Source organism: Schistocerca piceifrons, chromosome 4, assembly GCF_021461385.2.
Source record: "Schistocerca piceifrons isolate TAMUIC-IGC-003096 chromosome 4, iqSchPice1.1, whole genome shotgun sequence".
Classification (NCBI taxonomy): domain Eukaryota; kingdom Metazoa; phylum Arthropoda; class Insecta; order Orthoptera; family Acrididae; genus Schistocerca; species Schistocerca piceifrons.
In genome coordinates, this window is record NC_060141.1 from 620354485 (window position 1) to 620379268 (window position 24784).

General features: G+C 39.8%; 1 protein-coding gene across 1 annotated transcript in view; it reads right to left on the reverse strand.

Moving 5' to 3' along the window:
• The window catches only part of LOC124794917 (serine protease snake-like), a 271581-nt gene that overhangs the window by 13596 nt on the left and 233201 nt on the right, over positions 1 to 24784 (reverse strand). The window contains exons 5-6 of the mRNA XM_047258621.1: positions 19772 to 19878; positions 6864 to 7123 (exon numbers count right to left, since the gene is read on the reverse strand). Of these exons, the coding sequence (XP_047114577.1) occupies positions 6864 to 7123; positions 19772 to 19878 (367 nt within the window). The remainder of the gene's footprint in view (positions 1 to 6863; positions 7124 to 19771; positions 19879 to 24784) is intronic.

A 24784-nucleotide genomic window follows, 5' to 3' on the forward strand; every position in this document is an offset into this window, starting at 1 on the left:
TATGATTTTTTACTTTATTCCCATTGACAGGTAAAAAAATCAGAAAGATTCTTATATTATTAAATATCATGTATGTGTGAAGACAATAGCAGTTTCTGTATCCAAAGAAGATAGCTATAACTAGGTATGTTTGTAGATTAACACTGTAAAATGGACTAGCAAACAGTAAACAAATGATATCTAACTTTCAAAGGCTTGACACAATAATAACAATGTAGAACTCTGCTCTCTGTTGAGTGCTTCTAACCATGTTGCACTTCGGTTGAAATGATGTCTGGTATCAGATGCCCATGAAATGTAGAGTAAAATCAAGGCAAAGGTTCAACTTTAGATTGTGATCCAGTAATCAGATTTAAGCTATCATGAATATTCTTCCAAGCAAATACTTTACTAGTTTGCATCAATATTAATTTCAATTATTGTTGTAGTGTTTTATTACTGAGATTTGCATAAACTTACATAGTAGAATAGCAGTCATCAACCTGAAAATTGGTTTGGACACCATGGTGCATTAAGGGGGATGCTGTTACTATAAGTAGTATGCGTTATCTCCTCCTGACCTGAGAACAGTCTTCGAAGCCATTTATTAGGGGATCTATACAAGGTACATACTCCATACAATTATTCTCTCAATAATCAGTGCACGTGTGCTATGGAGTCAAACGATTTCTGGAAGACAAGAAATTCTGCTTCTATCCAACTGCCTTGAACTGTGGCTTTCAGGATGTCATGTGAGAAAAGCATAAGTTTGGTTGGATATTATTGATATTTTCAGGATCCTTGCTGGTTGGCATGGAGGAGGTCATTCTATTAAAGATACCTCATTAGATTTGATCTCAGAACAGACAGGATGACTTAGTAAACATTTAATAATGTAAAATATAACAACTTGAGACCTAATTGAGATACTTATTGTTGGTTTCCTCCTACAAGTATGGTAACTCTCAATGTTTCTGTGTTTGCTTGTGGCAGATGGTACAGTGTGTGCATGCATGTAACTGCTTTGTTCACATAAATGAATGTCAGTAGCCTTGTGTACTCCACAGCAGAAGATATTTGGTGTGCTTTCTTTCTTGGAGCTAAAGTCTGTTACACTGGAACAACAGTGTTTCCAATGAGAGTATGGACTGAGACCAACTGATGATTTTCCCAGTTATGTAAAAATCAAGTAATGTGACAAGCAACTTTGGCAAACTCAGTGTTTGCTTTCGATGTTAGGCCACCTTGCCAAGCACACAGTACCAGAAGTTACTATTGAATTAAGCTGTACATCCTTCCAGTGGAGCCCTTGTAAGTCAATGTGACAAGCACGTAGACAGTTAGCCCATTTGACAGTACATGTCATCCAGAAGAGGTTGTGTCTACAGGCATACAAACTGCAGCTTTGTCACAAAATATAGCCCGAGGACAGGCCATAATAGTAGGCATTCATGAAGATAATTCTGGTGAAAATGGATGAAAATGAGCCATTCCTTGATTTTGTCTGTTTATTGGACGACACTACATTCTACACTTCCGGTACGGTACACACTCACAATTGCCACACGTGGGGAACTGAACCCCTCCCCCCAAGTAGTGGTAGAGTGCAAACCAGACTCCCCCAAAAGTCAATGTGTGGTGTGAATTGTTGAAGAACAGAGTTGTAGTTCCATTCTTCTTCACATAGCCTACAGTTAATGCAGCAATACAAATAGACATATTGGAGCTTTATGCTGTGCCACACCTTCCTCATGAGATGATCTTTCAGCAGAATGGTGCACCATGCCATTTGGTGAACACTGTGAGGGATTTCTTGCATCATGAACTCCCATATTGCTGGATTGGCATAGGTAGTTCATGGCCTAGAAGCCTAGACATTGCACCACTTTATTTTTCTTTTTCTGCTGTGTGGTGTTATCAAGAATCAAGTGTACCAGATCGACACCATCACATTTGTGCAGCTATTGAACATGTTACACCTAAAATACTGCAAAACACTTCGAGAGCAGTGGAATACAGGTTAGATGTCTGTTGCGCCACTAATGGCTTGCATCTCAAGGTATATTAGGTGTGTAAATAAATATTTTGAGTTATGATACTTTAGAAATGTATCATCAATTACTTCTCAAGTTATTGCAGTTTATATTATTATATGTTTAGCCCAGACACCCTGTATTATAAGATTCTACAACAAATTGATGTCACTGATATTGGACAGTACTTTTGTGTCTCACTTCTGCTGTCAACAGGATGAGTGGTATATGTGCTCTCTTCCCACCACTGCACATGGTTTTTTTGTTTGAGGCATCTGCAGAACATTATGGTTGAAAGAAGGGCTAGCTCAGTTGCAAGTCTGTTACAGAATCTGATAGAGATTCTGTTGGGCCCTGGAGCTTTGTCCAATTTTAACAGTCTTGTAAATGTAACATCAGAAACTCCACAAAGCTGTTCTGTTGTAGACAGGGAGGTTCCAAGAAAGAAAATTGTAGCAAAATACAGGAAGACCTACAGAGGACCAATGCTTGATTCAGGAACTTACAACTGACTCTCAACACAAACAGATGTAATGTACACTCCTGGAAATTGAAATAAGAACACCGTGAATTCATTGTCCCAGGAAGGGGAAACTTTATTGACACATTCCTGGGGTCAGATACATCACATGATCACACTGACAGAACCACAGGCACATAGACACAGGCAACAGAGCATGCACAATGTCGGCACTAGTACAGTGTATATCCACCTTTCGCAGCAAAGCAGGCTGCTATTCTCCCATGGAGACGATCGTAGAGATGCTGGATGTAGTCCTGTGGAACGGCTTGCCATGCCATTTCCACCTGGCGCCTCAGTTGGACCAGCGTTCGTGCTGGACGTGCAGACTGCGTGAGACGACGCTTCATCCAGTCCCAAACATGCTCAGTGGGGGACAGATCCGGAGATCTTTCTGGCCAGGGTAGTTGACTTACACCTTCTAGAGCACGTTGGGTGGCACGGGATACATGCGGACGTGCATTGTCCTGTTGGAACAGCAAGTTCCCTTGCCGGTCTAGGAATGGTAGAACGATGGGTTCGATGACGGTTTGGATGTACCGTGCACTATTCAGTGTCCCCTCGACGATCACCAGTAGTGTACGGCCAGTGTAGGAGATCGCTCCCCACACCATGATGCCGGGTGTTGGCCCTGTGTGCCTCGGTCGTGTGCAGTCCTGATTGTGGCGCTCACCTGCACAGCGCCAAACACGCATACGACCATCATTGGCACCAAGGCAGAAGCGACTCTCATCGCTGAAGACGACACGTCTCCATTCGTCCCTCCATTCACGCCTGTCGCGACACCACTGGAGGCGGGCTGCACGATGTTGGGGCGTGAGCGGAAGACGGCCTAACGGTGTGCGGGACCGTAGCCCAGCTTCATGGAGATGGTTGCGAATGGTCCTCGCCGATACCCCAGGAGCAACAGTGTCCCTAATTTGCTGGGAAGTGGCGGTGCGGTCCCCTACGGCACTGCGTAGGATCCTACGGTCTTGGCGTGCATCCGTGTGTCGCTGCGGACCGGTCCCAGGTCGACGGGCACGTGCACCTTCCGCCGACCACTGGCGACAACATCGATGTACTGTGGAGACCTCACGCCCCACGTGTTGAGCAATTCGGCGGTACGTCCACCCGGCCTCCCGCATGCCCACTATACGCCCTCGCTCAAAGTCCGTCAACTGCACATACGGTTCACGTCCACGCTGTCGCGGCACGCTACCAGTGTTGAAGACTGCGATGGAGCTCCGTATGCCACGGCAAACTGGCTGACACTGACGGCGGCGGTGCACAAATGCTGCGCAGCTAGCGCCATTCGACGGCCAACACCGCGGTTCCTGGTGTGTCCGCTGTGCCGTGCGTGTGATCATTGCTTGTACAGCCCTCTCGCAGTGTCCGGAGCAAGTATGGTGGGTCTGACACACCGGTGTCAATGTGTTCTTTTTTCCATTTCCAGGAGTGTATAGTATGTCAACATGCAGAAACTACACCAGCAGTAATCACTTATTGGAAATATTTGCAAATGTAAAATTCCTAGACATATAAATCTGGTTTGATGTAAGGTGGAGAGACAACATAAAAGTATTTCTAAAAAAGACAAGAGGCCACACAGACATGCCATAAGCATCCCAAGGAAATACAACACATTCACGAAGGAGGTAGCTCATGAAACCCTCATTTGATTGACTCTTGAGTATTATTTCTCCATCTGGGGATCTTTCCAGGTATAATTAACAGAGGAGCTGTTGCTAAACAAATTGTCATCATGTAGATATTATCAAATAAGAGATAAACAGGAGTTGTTTAACGTAAAACAGAGGCGCAGATTTTTTTCACAGTAGTATATTCCCTATGCATTGAACTGTGTTAAAATCTAGCCTGAGTAAACACAATGTAATTGATAGCAGGTATAATATATTTGCAATTCCAACATTATATTCATATAAAGGACCAGCAACTTAATTTCTTTATTATGTATTTGGATTTTTGTTACAGTTGTATATAAAAAAGGGAGATGTGATAGAAACCTGATATTTAATAACTGCTTCTGTCTGTTAATATATAAATTCACTTGTTCTTTATCCCTAAATGTCATCCTTTTTGATGGGCTAATTAATTCATTTATCACATTCTGTAGATCCCACCAGAGACTGTAAGATGGTTTGCAGAACATGAATTTGGATATAGATGTAAATTTTTATGCTACGGTAGAACAGTACCCTCCACATTTAAGATTCATATGCCGTCAGATGATGCAGAGAATTCATCTGAAATTTCAAGAGACAGCTACAAAATGAAAGATATGTATGATTGTTTTGTAAATGTGTTGAACCATGGCATCCTACAGTCTAATATAGTCCAACACATGGTATTCCAAGATGTCACATAAACAATCAACCTATAGATAATACTCTTTGTAAAGTTTTGTGTATGTGTTTCCAGTACAGCCACAGGGAATGAGAGATGATAAAATCATTAGTTTGTCAAATGTTAGACTTTATGCATTGGTGCTACTTTTCTCAGTAATGAAACTAATTGCTTTTTGGACAATGTGTTTCAAAATATATCAGAGACTTTATGGTATAACAGGGCATATGAAGTATAGGAACCCATGTACAAGATCCTCATTCAATGATGCTACTGAACATAAAAAAATCTGGAGACGAGAACATTCATACTTTCATTCCCTGTGTAGCATTTATCATCATCTTTACCAGTAGACAGTATGCCAGTCAGTCTAGATGAAAAGTAACAATACAAATTTGAAGAATTTAACAGTATTTTTAACTTAAGGAATGGATCTAATGACAAGAGGAGACATCAGTTATTGGTTGTACTAGCATGGCTGCCAAAGTATGCAATACAAATTTGTAAATGTGGACATTATTCATCCATTGTCATTCAGTTCCAGTTTTGGGGGTACTGTTAATGAGCCTCTTCCATTTCCTTCAGACTATGTACAATGTGTCATGGGAAATATCATCCAAGGCCCTTCCTGTGGCAATGAGGTCTTCTTTGATCATGTCCAGCCAGTGGGTTCTGGGACTTCCAACAGGACATTTTCATTCCACCTCTCTTTCCATATTTATTTGGGTTTTTCTTGTAGGCTCCACTACACGCCCACACCACCACAGTACGGATGTGCTCATTTAGTCTAAAAGGGATGTTTTAATTTCAACTTTCTTTCTCACCTCCATATTCCTTAACTTATCCATCTAGGTCCTCTGAATAGTGGATCTATGGAAAACCATTTGACTCTCTTGGTGCATGCTTCAATGCCATAGACCAATATTAGTAAAAGAAGCTGTTGAAAATACATAATTTTGCTTTTTATGGATCTCGTCATACCAATAAAAACATTCTCACTTGTTGGTCAAATTCAGCACCCTTTTGCACTCTGTTGGTAATCTCTGATTGAATCAAATTATCCTTGGCATTTATACTGTTGAGGTATGGAAAACTAATTATCCACAGATGTTATGTGGTGGTCTCCTAGTTTCACACTTGTGGGGTGCCCATCCCTGCTGACTGCCATCACCACTGTTTTGGTCTGTGAAGGTTGTACCCCTGGAACTGAGATTTCCATCAGTGAGTCGGGTCTGAACTTCCTCTTTTTTTTTCACCCCAGATCATGACATCATCAGCAAAAGGCAACTGCATTAAGTTAATCAAAACATTTCTTGATGTTCTTTATTATACCATCCATGATGGTGATGAACAGTGGCGGGGACATTTCACTGCCTTTCTGAACTTCACTCTTGATATGAAACAATGATTATCACTCTCCAACTTGTACACAGCTTGTACAGCATTATTATTCAACCTATTGTTAAATCAAACACATAAAAGCATAAGAAATGTGAGAGTACCTTATTCAAGCTCTGTAACACATCTGGGGTTCACATTCGTTAGCTAAAACACTCTTGAAAATCTCTCATGTAATGTGAATATCACATGCATATGTGTTGCCATAAAACTTAACTATGTTAAGCTGTCATAAATGATATTCATTGAATTTCTACAAGGAAAGCAGTCCTGTTGGTTTCAAAATTAGCTTGTGGACATTGGTGCATATATTTCTGTCACTCTGTAGCACGATTAGATGAGCTTTGTTCTTCCAGGTATCTTTTAGAATACTTTTTTATGGGGTTTTGGAACTTCTTGTGCTTGTGAATTAAATGACAAATGGTTACTTTTCCAAGTAATACTTTTTCAAGTATTATGCAGAGCAATTCATTATAAGTGCATTGTGTGTGAGTTATCCACATTAACTGCTAAATTATTTTTAATCTCATATTTTTATGATAGTGTGTATTTTTTTAAATTTATTGCTTTTTTACTTATTTACTTACCATAATCTATTCTACCCCAACCAGTTGCAACTGTCTTGTTGACTGAGAAAGTGTCATGTGTGTAGAGACAAGCAGGTCGTAGAAACTTGTTGAAATGCACACGGTCACTAAGACGCAACAGAGCAATGTCATTGTATTTGCTTGGTGGTTTATATTCAGGATGGCGCACAATATCTACAATGCGATAATCCACAGGGTGTGCTCCATCATCATCACGTTTCAGATTCAGTTCACCAAGACGAACTATCACTGGGGGACCCCTGTAATTTATTAAAGCATCTTTCTGTTATGAAACGAGTGAAAAGAAGTTTTAAGAATATTGATTTTAAGACACATTAGTAATATTTGCGATTCAGAAGAGTAAAACTGTAAAACTGCAATTTTTGTCTGTTTGAACATGCTAATCTCCAAAACCACTCAGTGAATATTTATGGGATTTTCACAGGCAACTTGAGCAGAGCTTGAGGCAACAAAATGGCTTTATTTCATCTAAGTCAGATAACAAAAAAGGAAAAATAAAACAATAAAGATATAATTTAAAGTTTTAGGAATTTGCTCAGCTTAGTAGTTTGGATGTTTACCTTACTGATGGTGTAGTACACCAGACAGCACTGTTAGCTTTTTAGCACACCAAAGAACCAACAGATGACATTGTTTTTTTAACATCAATGACAGAATTACGCACAGTAATCTTATCTTTATGAAAACAAACTAACATTGAATTTACTTGGCTATATATACAAATTTACTGATTTTTCTTTGTGTATTAAAAACTTAATGAAATTGCTTTGCTTCTTTTGATGTGCTTTATTTGTGTCTATTGACAAAGTGATCATACAAGGGTTCTGTTTTTACCAGCTGAGGCACAGAACTCTAAACAGCAGTGATATGCAAAGGCCCTTCTTTAACTTCCATTGCAAAGCATGAGCATATAGCTAGTTTGAAATAGTATTCCAAGTCAGCTAGTAAAGTAAATGAAAGACTGCAAATGAAACTTGATTTTAGCACTTCAAGCATAATGACTGTTACCAAGAGTGTCTCTTAAACAAAATCATATTCTTTTGATAGAAGGTACACTACCGGTCATTAAAATTGCTACACCACAAAGGTGACGTGCTACAGATGCGAAATTTAACCGACAGGAAGGAGATGCTGTGATATGCAAATGATTAGCTTTTCAGAGCATTCACACAAGGTTGGCGGTGGTGGTGACACCTACAACGTGCTGACACGAGGAACGTTTCTAACTGATTTCTCATACACAGACAGCAGTTGACCGGCGTTCCCTGGTGAAACGTTGTTGTCATGCCTCGTGTAAGGAGGAGAAATGCGTACCATCACGTTTCCGACTTTGATAAAGGTCAGATTGTAGCCTATCGCGATTGCGGTTTATCGTATTGCAACACTGCTGCTCGCGCTGGTCAAGATCCAATGACTGTTAGCAGAATATGGAATCGGTGGGTTCAGGAGGGTAATACGGAATGCCGTGCAGGATCCCAATGGCCTCGTATCACTAGCAGTCAAAGTCAAATTAACAGGCATCTTATCCGCATGGCTGTAATGGATCGTGCAGCCACGTCTCGATCCCTGAGTCAACAGATGGGGATGTTTGCAAGACAACAACCATCTGCACGAACAGTTAGACGACGTTTGCAGCAGCATGGACTATCAGCTTGGAGACTATGGCTGCGGTTACCCTTGACGCTGCATGACAGACAGGAGTGCCTGCGATAGTGTAATCAACGCCGAACCTGGGTGCACGAATGGCAAAACGTCATTTTTTCGGATGAATCCAGGTTCTATTTACAGCATCATGATGGTCGCATCCGTGTTTGGCGATATCGCGGTGAACGCACATTGGAAGCGTGTATTCGTCATTGCCATACTGGCGTATCACCCTGCATGATGGTATGGGATGCCATTGGTTACATATCTTGGTCACCTCTTGTTCACATTGACGGCACTTTGAACAGTGGACGTTACATTTCAGATGTGTTATGACCCGTGGCTCTACCCTTCATTCGATCCCTGCAAAACCCTACATTTCAGCAGAATAATGCATGACCGCGTGTTGCAGGGCCTGTACGGGCCTTTCTGGTTACAGAATATGTTGGACTGCTGCCCTGGCCAGCACATTCTCCAGATCTCTCACCAATTTAAAACGTCTGGTCAATGGTGGCCGAGCAACTGGCTCATCACAATACGCCAGTCACTACTCTTGATAAACTGTGGTATCGTGTTGAAGCTGCATGGGCACCTGTACCCGTACATGCCATCCAAGCTCTGTTTGACTCAACGCCCAGGCGTATCAAGGCCGTTATTATGGCCAGAGGTGGTTGTTCTGGGTACTGATTTCTCAGGATCTATGCACCCAAATTGCGTGGAAATGTAACCACATGTCAGTTCTAGTATAATATATTTGTCCAATGAATACCCGTTTATCATCTGCATTTCTTCTTGGTGTAGCAATTTTAATGGTCAATAGTGTAAATATCCTGCTCCTGAAGACATTTTCATTATATACACTCTCTTTAGTGTTCAAAGATTTTGTGCAAGTTCTTAAATGTTATCAATATCAGAATTTTTAATAAATGAATATAATGCAGTAGTATTTTGCAATATTTAAATTCAGAATATGGATATTTTTTTAACGCATAATTTTATGGAATGGGAGCATGATGACAAATGACAATGAAGTGTGTGTGTGGGGGACGGGGAGGGGGGGGCGCGGTTGTGGTCAATAGTATGTTTCACTAGTGGATGGTCAACACTGCTCTTAGCCACAATTTAGCAGTGGCCATTCATTCTGGTGGACAGTTGGACAGTTGGTTTGTGGTGAAGCCCACATCAAATGACGTGCACAAGTTGCAGAAGAGCTGGTACATAACCTGGCTGATTCACAGGTGGCCCTGGCACTGATGGGCTAGGATAAGCCTGTGATGGGACAGGAGTAGAATGTGCTGGCTGAGTGAATCATTTAGGTATTGCACCTGGGTCCTTCATAGGTATATCACCCATGTGGCAAATGGTTGAGAATGAGAGTGGCATAGTGATAGACCAGAATACTGTATAGGCTATGTGGGCTGCAGAATACCACTGTATGAGGGGTGGGAGGGATTGTCAGTAGGATGTCTCTCATTTCCATACACAATAATAGATATGTTAAAGAATGATGAAATTCCTTCCACATGGAACACGCCTATCTCACTACTGACTACTAGTGTTAGACACATACAGTTGCTGTCAACAAGTATGGGCTGGAAGATGATGAAGTAACAACATCGAAACTAGTTGCCAATAAAACCAACACCCTAATACAGCTGGAGGAATTTCGTCATTCTTTAACATATATTATACCAGCTTATGTTCCAAGTCATCCATTTCAATTATGGATATATGAAGACAATAATAGATAGTTGATGAAGGACATGATTTTGCAGCTGGCTCTTGGAAGTAGTGAAAGGATTTGGGGGTGTGAGGATATGGTATTGGAAAACTGCTTCTGAACTAGGTTTTGGTGTAGTGCCAGTCTGTGAAGGCCTTATTAAGGCCTTCAGCATACTGGGCAAGGCAAATTCTTGTCACTGCAGAAATGTTGTCCACAGGTGGCCAGACTGCATGAAAATGATTTTTTTGTGTGTGCAAGGGATGATAGCTATCAAAATGTGGGTACTGTTGGTGTTTAGTAGTCTTGATGTAGACAGAAATATATAGATGTAGCTATCAGAGAAGTGGAAATCAATACCCAGGAAAGTGACACATTAGGATGAGGAGAACCAGGTGAAGCAAATAGAAGAGAAGGTGTTGAGGTTGGAAAGGACAGAGTAGTGGCCTTGGATCCATATCATGAAGACATCATCAGTGACACAGAATCAAACAAGGCATTTGGGGGACTAGAAAGATTTCCTATCAATAATCCATAAACAGATGGGCATAGGGTGGTGCCATTCAGTGCCCAAGGTCATGATACAGAATTGTTTATATATCTTCTCCTCAAAGGAGTATTAATGTGTGAGGCTGTAATTATTTAGATGTATAAGGACTGAAGAGGTGGGTTTGAAGTCGAATGACATTGTTGAGATAATGTTTGATAGCAGTAAGGCCATGGGCATGAGGAACATTAGTATATATGGAGATGGTATCAACAGTGATGAGTGGGGATCCAGGTGGTAATGTGGTGGGGATGGTCAAGAGCCAGGGAAGGAAGTGATTCAGATCTTTAATATCAGTGTCTAGCCTATGACCAACTGGTTGGAGGTGTTGGCTAACAAGAAAGGAGATTCTTTCTGTGGGAACACAGTAACCAGTTACAGTGGGGCAGCCATGATTGTTGGGTTCTACTATTCAGTGAGTTGTTCCCTTTAGTCATAAATTATTTACATTCTGCCAGGACTTTCCACACCATACTTACGGAGTGATACTAAAGTAATTTGAAGTATAACTAATGCTCTAATGCAATTCTCTTTTAAACCTTATTTTTGTTGATGTCCTCCTGTGTTCTTGTTTTGTTCACATCTTTTCAGAACCTAAACTCAACAAAGGTCGTGTCTGTGCTCCATGTTGGAAAGAGGTGCAAGATTTAGAGAGTGATGGAGACCACAAGCTGAAGTGCTAATGCAGGCACATTCAGCAACATATGCACAGTAATGCAACAGACTAAAACTAATTTTTAACTTAACACAAAATTTAGTGCAAACTAATCAAAGAAAATAAAAAATTATCTGGAAAATAAGCATAATGTGTAAATGAATGACATTTATTATTAAACACTAAAATGTATGATATTTTGCAGAGATAACGAATAAACTGAAACAAGTCATTATTGTTTTCTTACACAAAAACAAGTAAAAAATGATACATTCTGACAAACAACAAAAGTGATAGCAAGAGTGAGATTTGTTTCAGGAGGGTGGAGTGGAAGAGGTGGTGTGTGTTCCTATAATGAAGAAGAATCGAAGCTGTGGCAATGGTTTGCTCATTTGTGTTTCTATGTGATACTCATATTTCATATTTAAGTGAGTCATTATCTTTCTTCATTTCTTATCTTCCACAAAGATTTTTTTTCAGTTTCAACATTTTTTAGTATTTTATGAAGCTTTTATTAATGAATCCATCAACAGCTGCAGTACATATGTTTGGTAACTAGTTCCAAACCAACTGGTTCACTTCCAAGCAGGCCCTAATGAGGCCAAAAAAACAGGACATAGTTGTCAATGAACAGTGATATAAAAGTGGAATTACAGTAAATATTTCAAATTTAACAGAAATCAGTTATTTGAATTCAAACATATCTGCACTGAAACTGCCTGATCTTAATAATAAACATCAACATGGCAATACAAGCTTTATAAAATGTTTGCAGATGGTTCAGATGGCTCTAAGCACTAAGGGACTTAACATCTGAAGTCATCAGTCCCCTAGACTTACAACTACATAAACCTAACTAACCTAAGGACATCACACACATCCATGACCGAGGCAGGATTTGAACCTGTGACCGTAGCAGCAGTGCAGTTCCGGACTGAAGCACCTAGAACTGCTCACAGCGGCCGGCATAATGTTTGCAGTACGACTATCACAATCCATACATGCCTCTTAGCAGGTCAAAATCAAACTGGGCGTCAACATAGCCAACAGCACCAGCAAACTTCTGATGGTACTAGTGTCACAACTCATATTGAGCTTATGGGTGTTCCACAGCGAGGTTGTCAGTGTCCTTATAGTCATTAAAACAAATGAATGTGGATAAAATCTCTAAAATTGCTGCACATTCATGCACCCAAATTGACCACACAATCAGTCTATCTCATATGTGCTAAAACAATGATGAAAGAGTAAAAGTAGCTATACGTGAGATTAAAACACAAGTAATATGACAAATGAGCTAAAAGAATGGCACTGGGAAATGGCACTGGCTGACCACTCACCAAAAAAAGGGTGAGCCAGTCACCCTGTTAACACATTAAAACCATCGCCCTAAAACCTTGGGAAAAATATTATGGAATTCACAAAACTTTAAAACTCAAATCACATTCATTTGAACTTTACTGAAAATAGAAGGCAGATCCATCAGAAAATCTGCTGCAGCCTGCTTATAGGAAAATAAAACACAGTCCTATAAAATGTGGTACACAGTGATCTGTACCCCACAAGCAACACACATTTGAGGGTAGTCTTGCTGAAGGAAGAAGCTCTGCATATCATGACTATAGGCCTATGCAAGGATGAGTAAGGAAGACCTTGCCCTGTCGACGTAGCTAGGAGGCATGTCATGGCTGCATTGCCGACTTCACTAGATGGAGTTTACTGTCTGTCACTTTCAGCACTCGTCCTCCTAACGACACAAGACTCTGTATGTCAACAGTGAGGCTACAGCTTGCAGGGGGATGGCATGCTGAAATAAACTGAGGAGCATGACAAGCCTGTTTGGCTGCTAGATCTGCCCTTTTGTTCCCCGCAATACTCATGTACCTTGTGTAATCTCCCCACGGAAAATTACCCTCTACCACGCAATAATTAATAATGGTCAACCAAATCATCCACATGTATTTACGTTTGAAAAGTATCTGATCAGATTTTCTAGTAATATATGCGCCGACAGCTCGTCGACGCCAAAGTATTTTTCTAGTACTTTTATTCTTTGGAACAACAGAGGTACAGAAATGTATGCTCCATGGTTATTATAGAGTGAGGAACAGCTTCGGAAGTATCGGTTGGAAGATTTTCGGATTGCTAAAAAGAGATTTATTTACTCTTCTTCGCGCTAAAGCGAGCTAGGAAAGTTTGTGCCGCTAGCGTGATCGATAAAGAGAAAGACAAACCTGTAAAAGAAAATTACATGAGACTTGGAACCAACAGAAATCGGAACATGTACGAAAATGGATTCAATATACAATTTTCCTCAGAAATAAGGTTTGTGACCATTTTATTCTAGAGTGAATGACGAATGAGTTCTCTGTCTGAATCATTGATGATTGTCTGGGCCCTGTAATTAATTGGGAAGTTTCAGCTGTGATGAAGAGAGCCTGCAATCTCTGAGTTTTTAGAAATCGTCCAAAAAGGCTTCATCCACATCTGAAATTTTAGATCTGTCGTAAACTGAACGAATGGTTCAAACGATCGATTTTCCCAACTGAATGCAGCGCTTAATAATAATAACAAATGCAAAGATCTTTTCTAGCAAGCCAGCCGCTGAATATTAAGACGAAGGGCTCCACCAGAGATTCTACTAGGCTGATTTCACGTAATTAATATATTTAAACTGTACACAGATAAAGGACAGAGAGAGAGAGAGAGAGAGAGAGAGAGAGAGAGAGAGCGAATGAAATTCTAGAAATTACTCATAATCCTCAATTAGCATAATTGTTTGTCTGTCTTTTCACGGATCAGCCTAACTAGGAAACACGAAGCCCTGACTTTATTGTACCGATTTATGTGTGAGAGGGAAAGAGCGATAAAGGCGACAGATACACTTCTGTACAGACAAAACATTACACCAAGTTAGCGGCAAGCTGCATTCACATAGACTTTCATCATTTACAAAAGCAGAGTAGAATTCATTATACTTGGTACCACACAAAAACATACATCCCTCCCCACTCATTGTAGCTGGGCAGTTGAACCTTGAGGACGTGCTATGGGAAAACAATTGAACAACCAACAGAGTCCCCTGTTTAGAGCCACCCATAAAGATAGCTACATAGTTGTGGTACTCATATAAAACATCAGAAAATATTACATTAAAAAAAGAAGCAGCAGTGCAATCTCTCCTGTACTGCAGTAAATCTAAAATGACTCGGGTTCTCTACAGCAACCGGGGTGGCAGATGGTTAAAACCCTGGATTTAAGGTTGGACATGCTGCACTTCAAGTGACTCCAGCAAATGCCACACAAGGATCGCAAATGGCTTTCTTGTTTGTGGACAATGGGAGAAAAGGTGTTCCAGAGGTGGATAAGTAACAGCATGGTATGTGGGTGAATTCAGTGCTGTGAGGAACTTGTGTGCCTGGCACACCATGAGGAGCTGCTGTCATATCGTAAGTGATGGTTCAGCAGCCTCAGCACAGAGACTGGGTATGGTGCTGGTCCTAAATGCACCTGTGGTCAGCCTAATCTCCTCGTGGCAGACGGCATCAATGATCTTGAAATAAGAAGGCATCACCAGTCCATACACCATGCACCCATAGTCTAATTGTGTACACATAAAAGCCCTATAAATCTTGAGCAGATGAGCCTGTCTGCTCCCAAAGACCTAAGGCTAAGGCACTTTATGATGTTTACTGCCCTCAGGGTTCGGGATTTCAGATCTCTCAGACGTGGAAACCATGATAATTTGAAGAAAAAAAAAAGAGGCCTAAAAATCTCACAGAGTCTCTAAAATGTGGAATGGTGTCCCTCATATGCAAGGCAGGTAAATCAAAATATGACAAGAATGATAAAGATGAACACAAACACCCTTATCTGCAGAAAACCCAAAACCCATCTTTGCAGCCCACTCCTCCAACCTCCATACTGTAAGTTGCAACCCATGGCTTGCTGTTGCAACATTGGAGGATGCAAAGGAGACAGCAAAATCATCCACAAATGAGCACTGTACAGGACTCCTTACCATAAGTGTGATACTACTTATGGCTGTTGCAAAGAGGTTAATACTTAAAACACTGCCCTGAGGGACACCATTCTCCTGCTCAAAACCATCTGACAGCCTGTAACCAACTCTGATCCTAAAAATCTGCTGAGACAGGAAAGACTGTATGAAGATGGAGAGGTTGCCACAGAAGTTCGACTGATACAGTTGTGCGGCAGTACTGTGTCTCCAAGTAGTACCACATGCCTTACTGATGTCAAAGAATATGCTGATGCAATGATGTTTACGTAGGAAAGGCTGCTGTATAGCCACACGTAGAAGAGACAGGTTGTCAACAGTGGATCAAAATCTCCAGAATCAACACTGAGAGTGGCTGAGGAGTTGCCTGGTCTCTAACAATCAGACTTGACAATGGTTAACCTTCTGCTCCTTGGTTTTTACTACACAGCTTGTTGTGGTGATACTCCAATAACTACTGGGAGTTGTGCGGTCCTTTCATGGTGTAAGTAAAGGTATCAAAATTGCCTCTCTCCATGAGTGGGGGAAGGTACCTGTCTGCCTTACAAGATTAAAACATTCGAGGAGGATATCCTTTGATACTGCCAGCAAACATGCCATACTGGATTTGGTTGTGACTGGGTGCAGTATCATGAATCGCAGACAGCACCGATTCCAGCTCTCACACGGAGAAAGGATAGTTGTGAACTCAGAACTGTTGGATCTGAAGTTCAACTTTCCCCTCTCTACAGTCACATGATAGTGACAAAATGCCAGATTCAGGCTGGCATTGGCAATAGTTTGCACAAAATTCTTTGCCAGCTTCTGAGTGCAGTCTTTGGGCACTTGTAGGAGACACCCCTGTTTCAGCACTGCTGCTGTTGGTAGATGACTATGTTTACAGAAATCCTCCTGAAGATCATCATTTACTTCCCACTAAACAGTGTCTTTGAGGTTTGGTTTTGTGTCATCTCGTCACTGTGGGCTTGTACCATGGGAAGCAAGGAGAGAATGATGTTTGGTGGCCAATTTACTCTTTCTATAACACAGCTGCATGCATATATTTATAGGGTTCTTTATTAATCAGAAAAAGAAGTTTCTTATCTTAAGCTAGCCCATGTGGTACAAGATGTTCTGTAATAGTCCACATTAGCCTCACTGCTGGTAAAGTACAAGTCCCGCTATGTGCACTACTATGGTCGCCAGGCGCTGACTGACTCTGAGCTAGAGGCTGGGCTAACTGCGACAGTGACTCCCCTTGGGCTGCAGCTGACGACTCGGCTCATTGACTCACTGGATGACTGACTGGCCCTCTAGTCCGCAGCAGGGATATAAATACTGGTGGCCATGAGGGTGTTGGTGGCCGTTTCTTGCGCGTCTGTCTTTGGCCTCTCTGCTGATAGGCTCGCTTGCTCCGGTGTCTGCTATCGATCTTTTCACAGCTTCTTTGCCACCTGGAGTGTTGGTGACAGCTTATGCCAGCACAGTTGGAGAGCAGAAAGAGAAGTTAATGGCTGAGAATGACCCAGTAGCAGCACAAAAATGGGTGGGTGTACTTGTGTTGAGGATGCACATCTCATGAGGCCCTCCAGAGCCTGACCTTGGGGCAAGCAGAGGTCAAGCCCCACAAAATATGATGGGCATTGAAGTCTCCCAGTACGAGAAATGGCTGGGAGAGTTGTTCCCTAAGATCTGTGAGAGCCTCGAAGGCCACTGCATCTTGCGGAGGTAGATACAGTGAGCAAACAGTGAACCTCTAACACACATGAATCTCAACAGCAATGGCTTGCAGGTCAGTAACCAGGTGGAGAACAGAGGAGTGTTGTGCATTATGCACAAAAACAGTAATCCCTTCATTGGCACTTTCCACAGTTAGGTCATCCCTGTGATAGTGTGTATATTCCTGCAGTACAGGGGCATAAGGTGCTTTAAAATGTGGTACTGGCAGTGGCAGTGCTGGGCAGTGGACAAGACTTGGTCTCTTGAGGGGCAGGTAGTTCCATGATGTAACAATTGTGGCCTTTTCTCAAATTCTATGGGGAGGGGAAGGCTTCAAATGAACTACATCAGCACAAGTACATTGACAAACACAGGTACTAGCTCTGACACTAGCAACTCCTGTTTGTGTAGCAGCATAAGTTTTCTGGACTGGCTGTTTGAGAATGGAAACAAAAGAGGCAACAAATATGGGTGGCTGTATGGACTTACATAGCTTTTTGGCTTCACCATACAGGATGTGCTTTATTGTGTTGATCTCCTGGATCTTACATTCTTCAAGGAGAACACTGCAGTCTCTACTCCATACAGGGTGATCCCCAGAGCAGTTGACAGACTTTGGAGGAAAGGAACAACCAACTCTGTCATTGGTAGCTTTATCACATTTGTGACAAGTAGCTTCTCCTTTACAAACAAGAATAGTGTGCCCATAGTGCTGGCATTTAAAACACTGCATTTTGAGAAATAAGATCATACACTTAGGTATAGGAAACCTGTCTTGACATTCTTTGCAAGTTTCATACTGTTAAAAGTAAGCATAAAATAGTCTGATTTGACAAGATCACCATACACCCTTTTCATACCATTTTGCATGTTGATAATGCCTTCCTGGGACAACTAAACTTTCATTTCTTCTTGGTAAATGTTAACTAGATCCCTGCAAGTCACAACACCTTTGCTGTAGTTCAAGGTGTTGTGCAATTCAGTTTCTATCGCATACCCCCTGAGGCATTGGGCTTTTGAAGGTTCTTTACTAGTTGGGAGCTAGATATTTCAACCAACAGAGTCCTACTGTACATGTGCTTAACAGATTTTAAGTTTCCAGTAATGCCCTCTATGTATGTAAAAATGGAGAAATTTTAGTGAAATTATCCTCTTTTTCTTTTAACTATAATAAACATATTCTGACAAACAGTATGAATTCTGTTACTAGTGACTGAATCAAGAGGATTGGTAAGCCCTCTTGTTAGACTTGGTGTTGGTACCTTTCCAGCTGCCCACCCTTTCTACTGGGAGGAGGAATGAAAAATTTTGAAGGGTCCATGTCAGCCCCATGAGCAGCTAGGGAAGCAAGAGTTCACTCAGACAGACCGTGCATGCCTGAGAAAGCCTTATAAACTGAGGTGCAGCGGGTTCCCCAGAGGCTACCCACTAACAACTGTTCCACTTCAACAGCCATGCATCACACCAGCGCACAACATGACCTTGAGATTGAGGAATTTTTTTTTATAGAGGTTGTTATCATCCTTACAATCCTAGCTGCCAAGCCAAGAAACCCGTTCCCTGTGACAACAATGTTCCACCACTGTGCCACACACTGAAGCATGCCCAGAGCTTATGGTGACAGTGGACTAGTGGCATTTACCAGCCCCACTCAGGAACCCTGGGTCACTAAGCACATACCCAATAAATGAATGCTGAGCTCCTGAGAGCACAATCAGTAGGTGTGTCACATTTTATATGTGGGTGTACCTATGCAACTTTATTAATATTGACATCAATATGGTGAATGCTCACCATCAATTTAGTGAATGACAATAACAAATGTACAAGTAGTACACAAATACAGATACTAGTGTTATGTGTACATATTATATCTTTGAACATAAGACAAGCATTTCATGCTCAAGTGTATGTCCATGACCAATGGGCTCATCATATTAAATAAGATGCTGTGGTGCCCCATATTTAATTTGATGCACCCACTGGCTGTGGATGCACACTTGAATGAGAAACACTAGTCTTAAATTCAAATATGTAACATATGGGCATGTCACTAGTTGCTGTATTTGTGTAATACTTGTACATCTGTTATTGACATTCACTACATTCATGTCAAGATTAATAAAGATGCTTAGAAGCATCCACATTTAAAACGTGACATGCCTACTGGTTATGGGTGTGTGTTTATATGTGAGGCATGACACTAATGCCTGTGGGTGCTGTTGGCTATGTTGAAATCTAACTTGGCTAGCTGAGAGGCATGCATGGATTGTGATAGTCATTCCATGAACAGTGTATAAAGCGTGTCTTGCAAGTTTGATGGTTATTATTAAGATCAGGCACTTTCAGTGCAGATAATTAATTTCTATTTTGACTACTTATTGTAATTCCACTTTTGTATTCACTGTTCATTGGCAATTATGTACTGTTTTTTTGTATCTAATGACATTGTGTTTAAGTTTATTAAATTTATAACCAACACTAACAGGCTTTGTACATAATAACACTTTTCATCCATTCCATTGTGTCTTTCACTAATATGCAGAACAACAATAATAGTTATCAGAATACAAAACTAAATATTAAGTGCTAAATGTTTACTCACTTTCCAGAGTGTGTGCAGTGGGCTGCAGTGAGAACATAATATTCACTAATTAGTGATCCCCCACAGTTCCAAGCCAGAGTACCATCATTTTGATAACCAATAGCAGCCTGTTAAAACACATTTTTATCACACATAAGTAGGTAAGTAGTAACAAAAATAAACAGAAAATATGGAGAGCAGCCACTCTCTGCAAATGAATGCTAGTTTATGGAAAGTTTTCTGATCTGTACCACAGGCGAGCAGTTACCTTTATTTATGACCTGCTTGTGTTCTGATTCTGGAATTCACATTATTGTAATAACAACAAAAAGTGTTCTTCATATAAAATAAAGGACAAAAATTTTTCTAAACTACAACATCAGTTAGAATGTAAACAAACTGGGAACAAACTATCTTAACTACTTATCTACATCAACATTTGCATGACTACTCTGCTATTCGCACTTATGTGCTTGGCAGAGAGTGCACAGAACAACTTGCATACAATTTTTTGGCCTTCCCACTCTCAAATACCATGTGGAAAAAATAAACTTAAATCTTTCCTTGTGAGCTCCCATTTTTCTAATGTTATTACAATGGTCATTTCCACCTAATCTCTGGGACATTTCATGATACAAACTAATGTACGTAAGATGCAATACACATAGCCACATAAAAGTAATCATTCATTCAGCATGTATTGTATCTAACTGAAGCACTTCTTTTGGGTCATTGTAGAGTGCAATCTGTATGCTGCATGTACTAAAAAAAGTCCATCGTCTCATAATTTATTTTGGAACAGAAGAGGTACTTAGAAATAAGAAGAGAGACATATCTGTCTGTTCAGTACTGTAGTTTTCCATTACAATATTTATTTAATATGAAATGAGTGATATATGAACTTCCAAAATTATAAAAAATTTATTTAAAATGTTTCAGATTGAAACTTTTTGTTCAGTACTTAGTCCTAGTTATACTGAGAGTAACAGTGTAGATAATTTGGTTACAAATATGTTATTTGAAGAGAAATCACAACATTACAATTTTGGTATAGTAGGGATTACACATAATTTTCACATAGACAAAAGTTATTTAGTTTAATTTTCATATAGCTCAGTTGTATTGTTCTGTTCTCAAGTTATGAGAGAATAACAAGTTTTGTTTAGAAATATTTTATTTAAAAAGTTGTTAAAGACAGAAAGCTTTGAACTATATTACCTTCAATCAAAATTTGAAAATAATTTAAATATCAAATAGTATATTTTTATAATAATAAAATATATGTCTGTTAAAAATCCATGTTCTAATTAGAATATTATAGTACTTAAAAAGTGCATTTTTTAGAAGGTTCTAGTGCAAACAGATACAATGGGTTTTACTTTTAGTGGTAACAGAAAAAACATTCTGTCAGTCTTCTCATGGAAAGAATGAGGCAAGTCCAAGATCAGTTTGAACTGTTTGCAATAATCTGTTAGGTAATATTGTTGAAACTACAAATGTGATCAGTTGAGTTTATTTTTATGTGTTGTTTCCTTATAGTAGCAGTGTTTAGTTTGAAGAGTGATAGTAGTGCAGTCCTCTTATGATCTTTAAATGTGTGGTTTGTCACAAGATAAAGGTGAGAAGCCACCTATTAATCAATCAGCTGAAAAGAGAAATAGTTATGGGAGAATGAGTAATGTTTATAGGCGCCTTAGGGCACTGTCTCATGAGTTAGGGCAGTCACTGCAAATGCTCATCATTTCAGTGTTTCAAACAAGTCAAACCCCATGAAAGAGAACACCTTCTCAAGAACTGCAATTTGTTTGGTGACTGAAATGATGAATCTTCCTATTTAACCAGCTTAAATTCTTTGACATTAATTGCTTGTAGAAGCATAGGCATGACAATTCCAGAGATTGATGTTTATGATGCAATGTAAGAATCAAACAAAGTGATACAACAAATAAAAGTCCTGTTTGCCAAAAGGTCTTCATTCATTTGCATGGAATTATCATTTTACTGTCTCAACATTCATCAAATGACAGTGAGGCAATATTTTATACTTGCACTGAAGATGTAGGGAATTAAGGAGGGAATGAAGTTTGTAGTTTTTACTCACTTGCATGAGTGAAATCCTTGATCCAAAAGTAAAGGTTCTTGTAATGTTCTGTGATACATGCTCAGAACAGAATAAGAACGACACCATGCTCATATACTATCACTATCTCATTCATACCATTGAGAGAGTAGAAGGTGTCAAAATAGTATTTTCAATAAGCAGAGACTCTTATATGAAATGAGATAAAAACTTTGGTTTGATAAGAAAGGAAGTTATTACTGTGTTACCAAAAGACCAAGGTTAATTCTTTTGAAACCACAACAGTGAACCCAAGGCCTTACAAAGTCATTGCTGTTCAACAAGAAACTATATGAAACTGGACCACCTTTCTGAAGCAAGTTACAAACCAAAATATTCTTTCAAAACATGATTGCTTAGAAAAGCTCTGGTTATGAAGGCAGATAAGCTGTTCAAACATATGATTACTTACGATGGAGCCTGGGTACCACTACATTTGGAACATTCTGGTGGTATACAAGTAGATGTCAAGCCTGAGTATCAACCACAGGGCCCTGGCAAATTCTTATTGCCTATAAGAGCATATAATGGTAAGTGTTTTATAATGTGAATCTTTTTGAAAGGTAAATCATGATAACTTTACAAATAACTAGTTCTAGGGGTATATTTTCAGAGGTGCTGCCAATACCTTATGACTATGCAGACATTCAGGAATTCAAACAGTTGTCTTCGTTGATCAATTATGGACCATGGGACAACGGCTGGCATGTGTTTCTTGATGCATTAATTTACCAACAGCCGTATGTATTGTAGAAATTTATTTTATGAACTTCTTATGTGCTACCATTTTCGGCATCACATTGATGCCATCTTCAGGCTCCTGTGCAATGAGTAGAACAAATGTACTATTGTTGAAATATAGAACATACATTAACAGTTGACAGTTATCGTGTTAACTATGAAAGTGGCTCAAAAAGACATATTGAATATCATTAAAACTATATGTAACATTAGGGCAAATATGCTTCTGCTTATGTCATACTGTTGTTAATAGTTTTCACTGTTTTACTTGAATATAGTCATACCCCACATAATATGACCTAGGCTATGCACATGTAACTTATGTATTCTGACATAGTTATGTCACATTTTCTTGTATTTTAATTTATTTTATTATTTATTTACATTAGTTAATTATTTTTTAAAAAATATTCTTCCACTGGACATACGATTGTTTGTAGTACATTTGATGTGTTGCATGGCCTATTACAACTATGTGGTACAGATTTATGAATAACGGGGTATACATATCTTCATCTATCATGCTATATTCGAGTAAAACAGTGAAAACTATTAACAACAGCAGGACATAAGCAGAATCATATTTGTCCTAATGTTACATATAGTTTTAATGATATACTACATGTCTTTTTGAGCCACTTACATAGTTAACATGATACCTGACAATTGTTAAAATATGTTCTATATTTTTTATATAGTGCATTTGTTCTACTCATTGTATAGGGGCCTGAAGATGGCATCAATGTAATGCCGAAACTGGTAGCACATAAGAAGTTCATAAAATAAATTTCTACAATACATATGGCTGTTGGTAAATTATTGCATCAAGAACCAAACAGTTGTGGCCAAGACACAAGAAATTTCCATTCCAGTCCACCACATAAAGAACCAAAACCCGGCTCCAATAAAAAGAAACTTTCAGTGCTCAACAACACAAAGAAGGGAAGGAATGGACCCACCATGTTTTTCTTGTGGTAAAGATGCACTTTCTTTGCAAGTATTGTCTTTTTTATCACATAATTTCAATTGTTCCTTTTTTCTAATGTACATCCTCTGCAAGCATTAAATTTAACATCATATTTATATTGGTTACATTCGACTGGAGTGCTTTATATATTTTTTTGTAATCTTAAAAGTTTAAATTTCCTCTCCTGATAAATGTACAAAATGTCACTTAGCCCATTTTTCCATGGGCTCTTCATTTGCAAACCTAATAGCACCATTACAACAGAGCAACTTTTTTATTTGTGATTGTCCTGTCAAATAAACTAATGTTATCAAGATCTTGCAAAACAATATTTGTTTCCTTTCATGAATGAGGCTCAACTGCTGGCAGTACGACAATGACTTTTGTTGTATATTGTTTCTCTGATATCATTGTATGAGTATGTGAGTATTGTGGGCACAGTTTAAGTCAGCTGATCTTTGAGGGAGTGAAAGAAGAGGTGGCGGCAATTCCTGCCATGCATATAACCCACAGAGAAGGAGCAGCATAGAAGAAGCAGGTAACGGTTTCCTCATTCCATATAGGCAGTGTACAAGTGAACTGTGCTTCATACTGAGTGTTTACAAAAGCAGAAGGAACACACAGAGGAAATCAGATTAAATATTATATTAGCAGTGGTTCTTTCCAACTTCCCACAGGTAGCACTTACAAGGGAACCTCCCCATCGCACCCCCCTCAGATTTAGTTATAAGTTGGCACAGTGGATAGGCCTTGATAAACTGAACACAGATCAATTGAGAAAACAGGAAGTTGTGTGGAACTGTGAAAAAATAAGCAAAATATACAAACTGAGTAGTCCATGGACCACATAGGCAACATCATGACAGTGTGAGCTCAGGAGCGGCGTGGTCCAGTGGTAGCGTGAGCAGCTGCAGAATGAGAGGTCCCTGGTTCAAGTCTTCCCTCGGGTGAAAATTTTACTTTCTTTATTTTTGCATAGTTATTATCTGTCCGTTCGTTCACTGACGTCTCTGTTCACTGTAATAAGTTTAGTGTCTTTGTTTTGCGACCGCATCGCAAAACCGTGCGATTAGTAGACGAAAGGACGTGCCTCTCCAATGGGAACCGAAAACATTTGATCGCAAGGTCATAGATCAACTGATTCCTCCACAGGAAAACATGTCTGATATATTCTATACGACACTGGTGACGGCATGTGCGTCACACG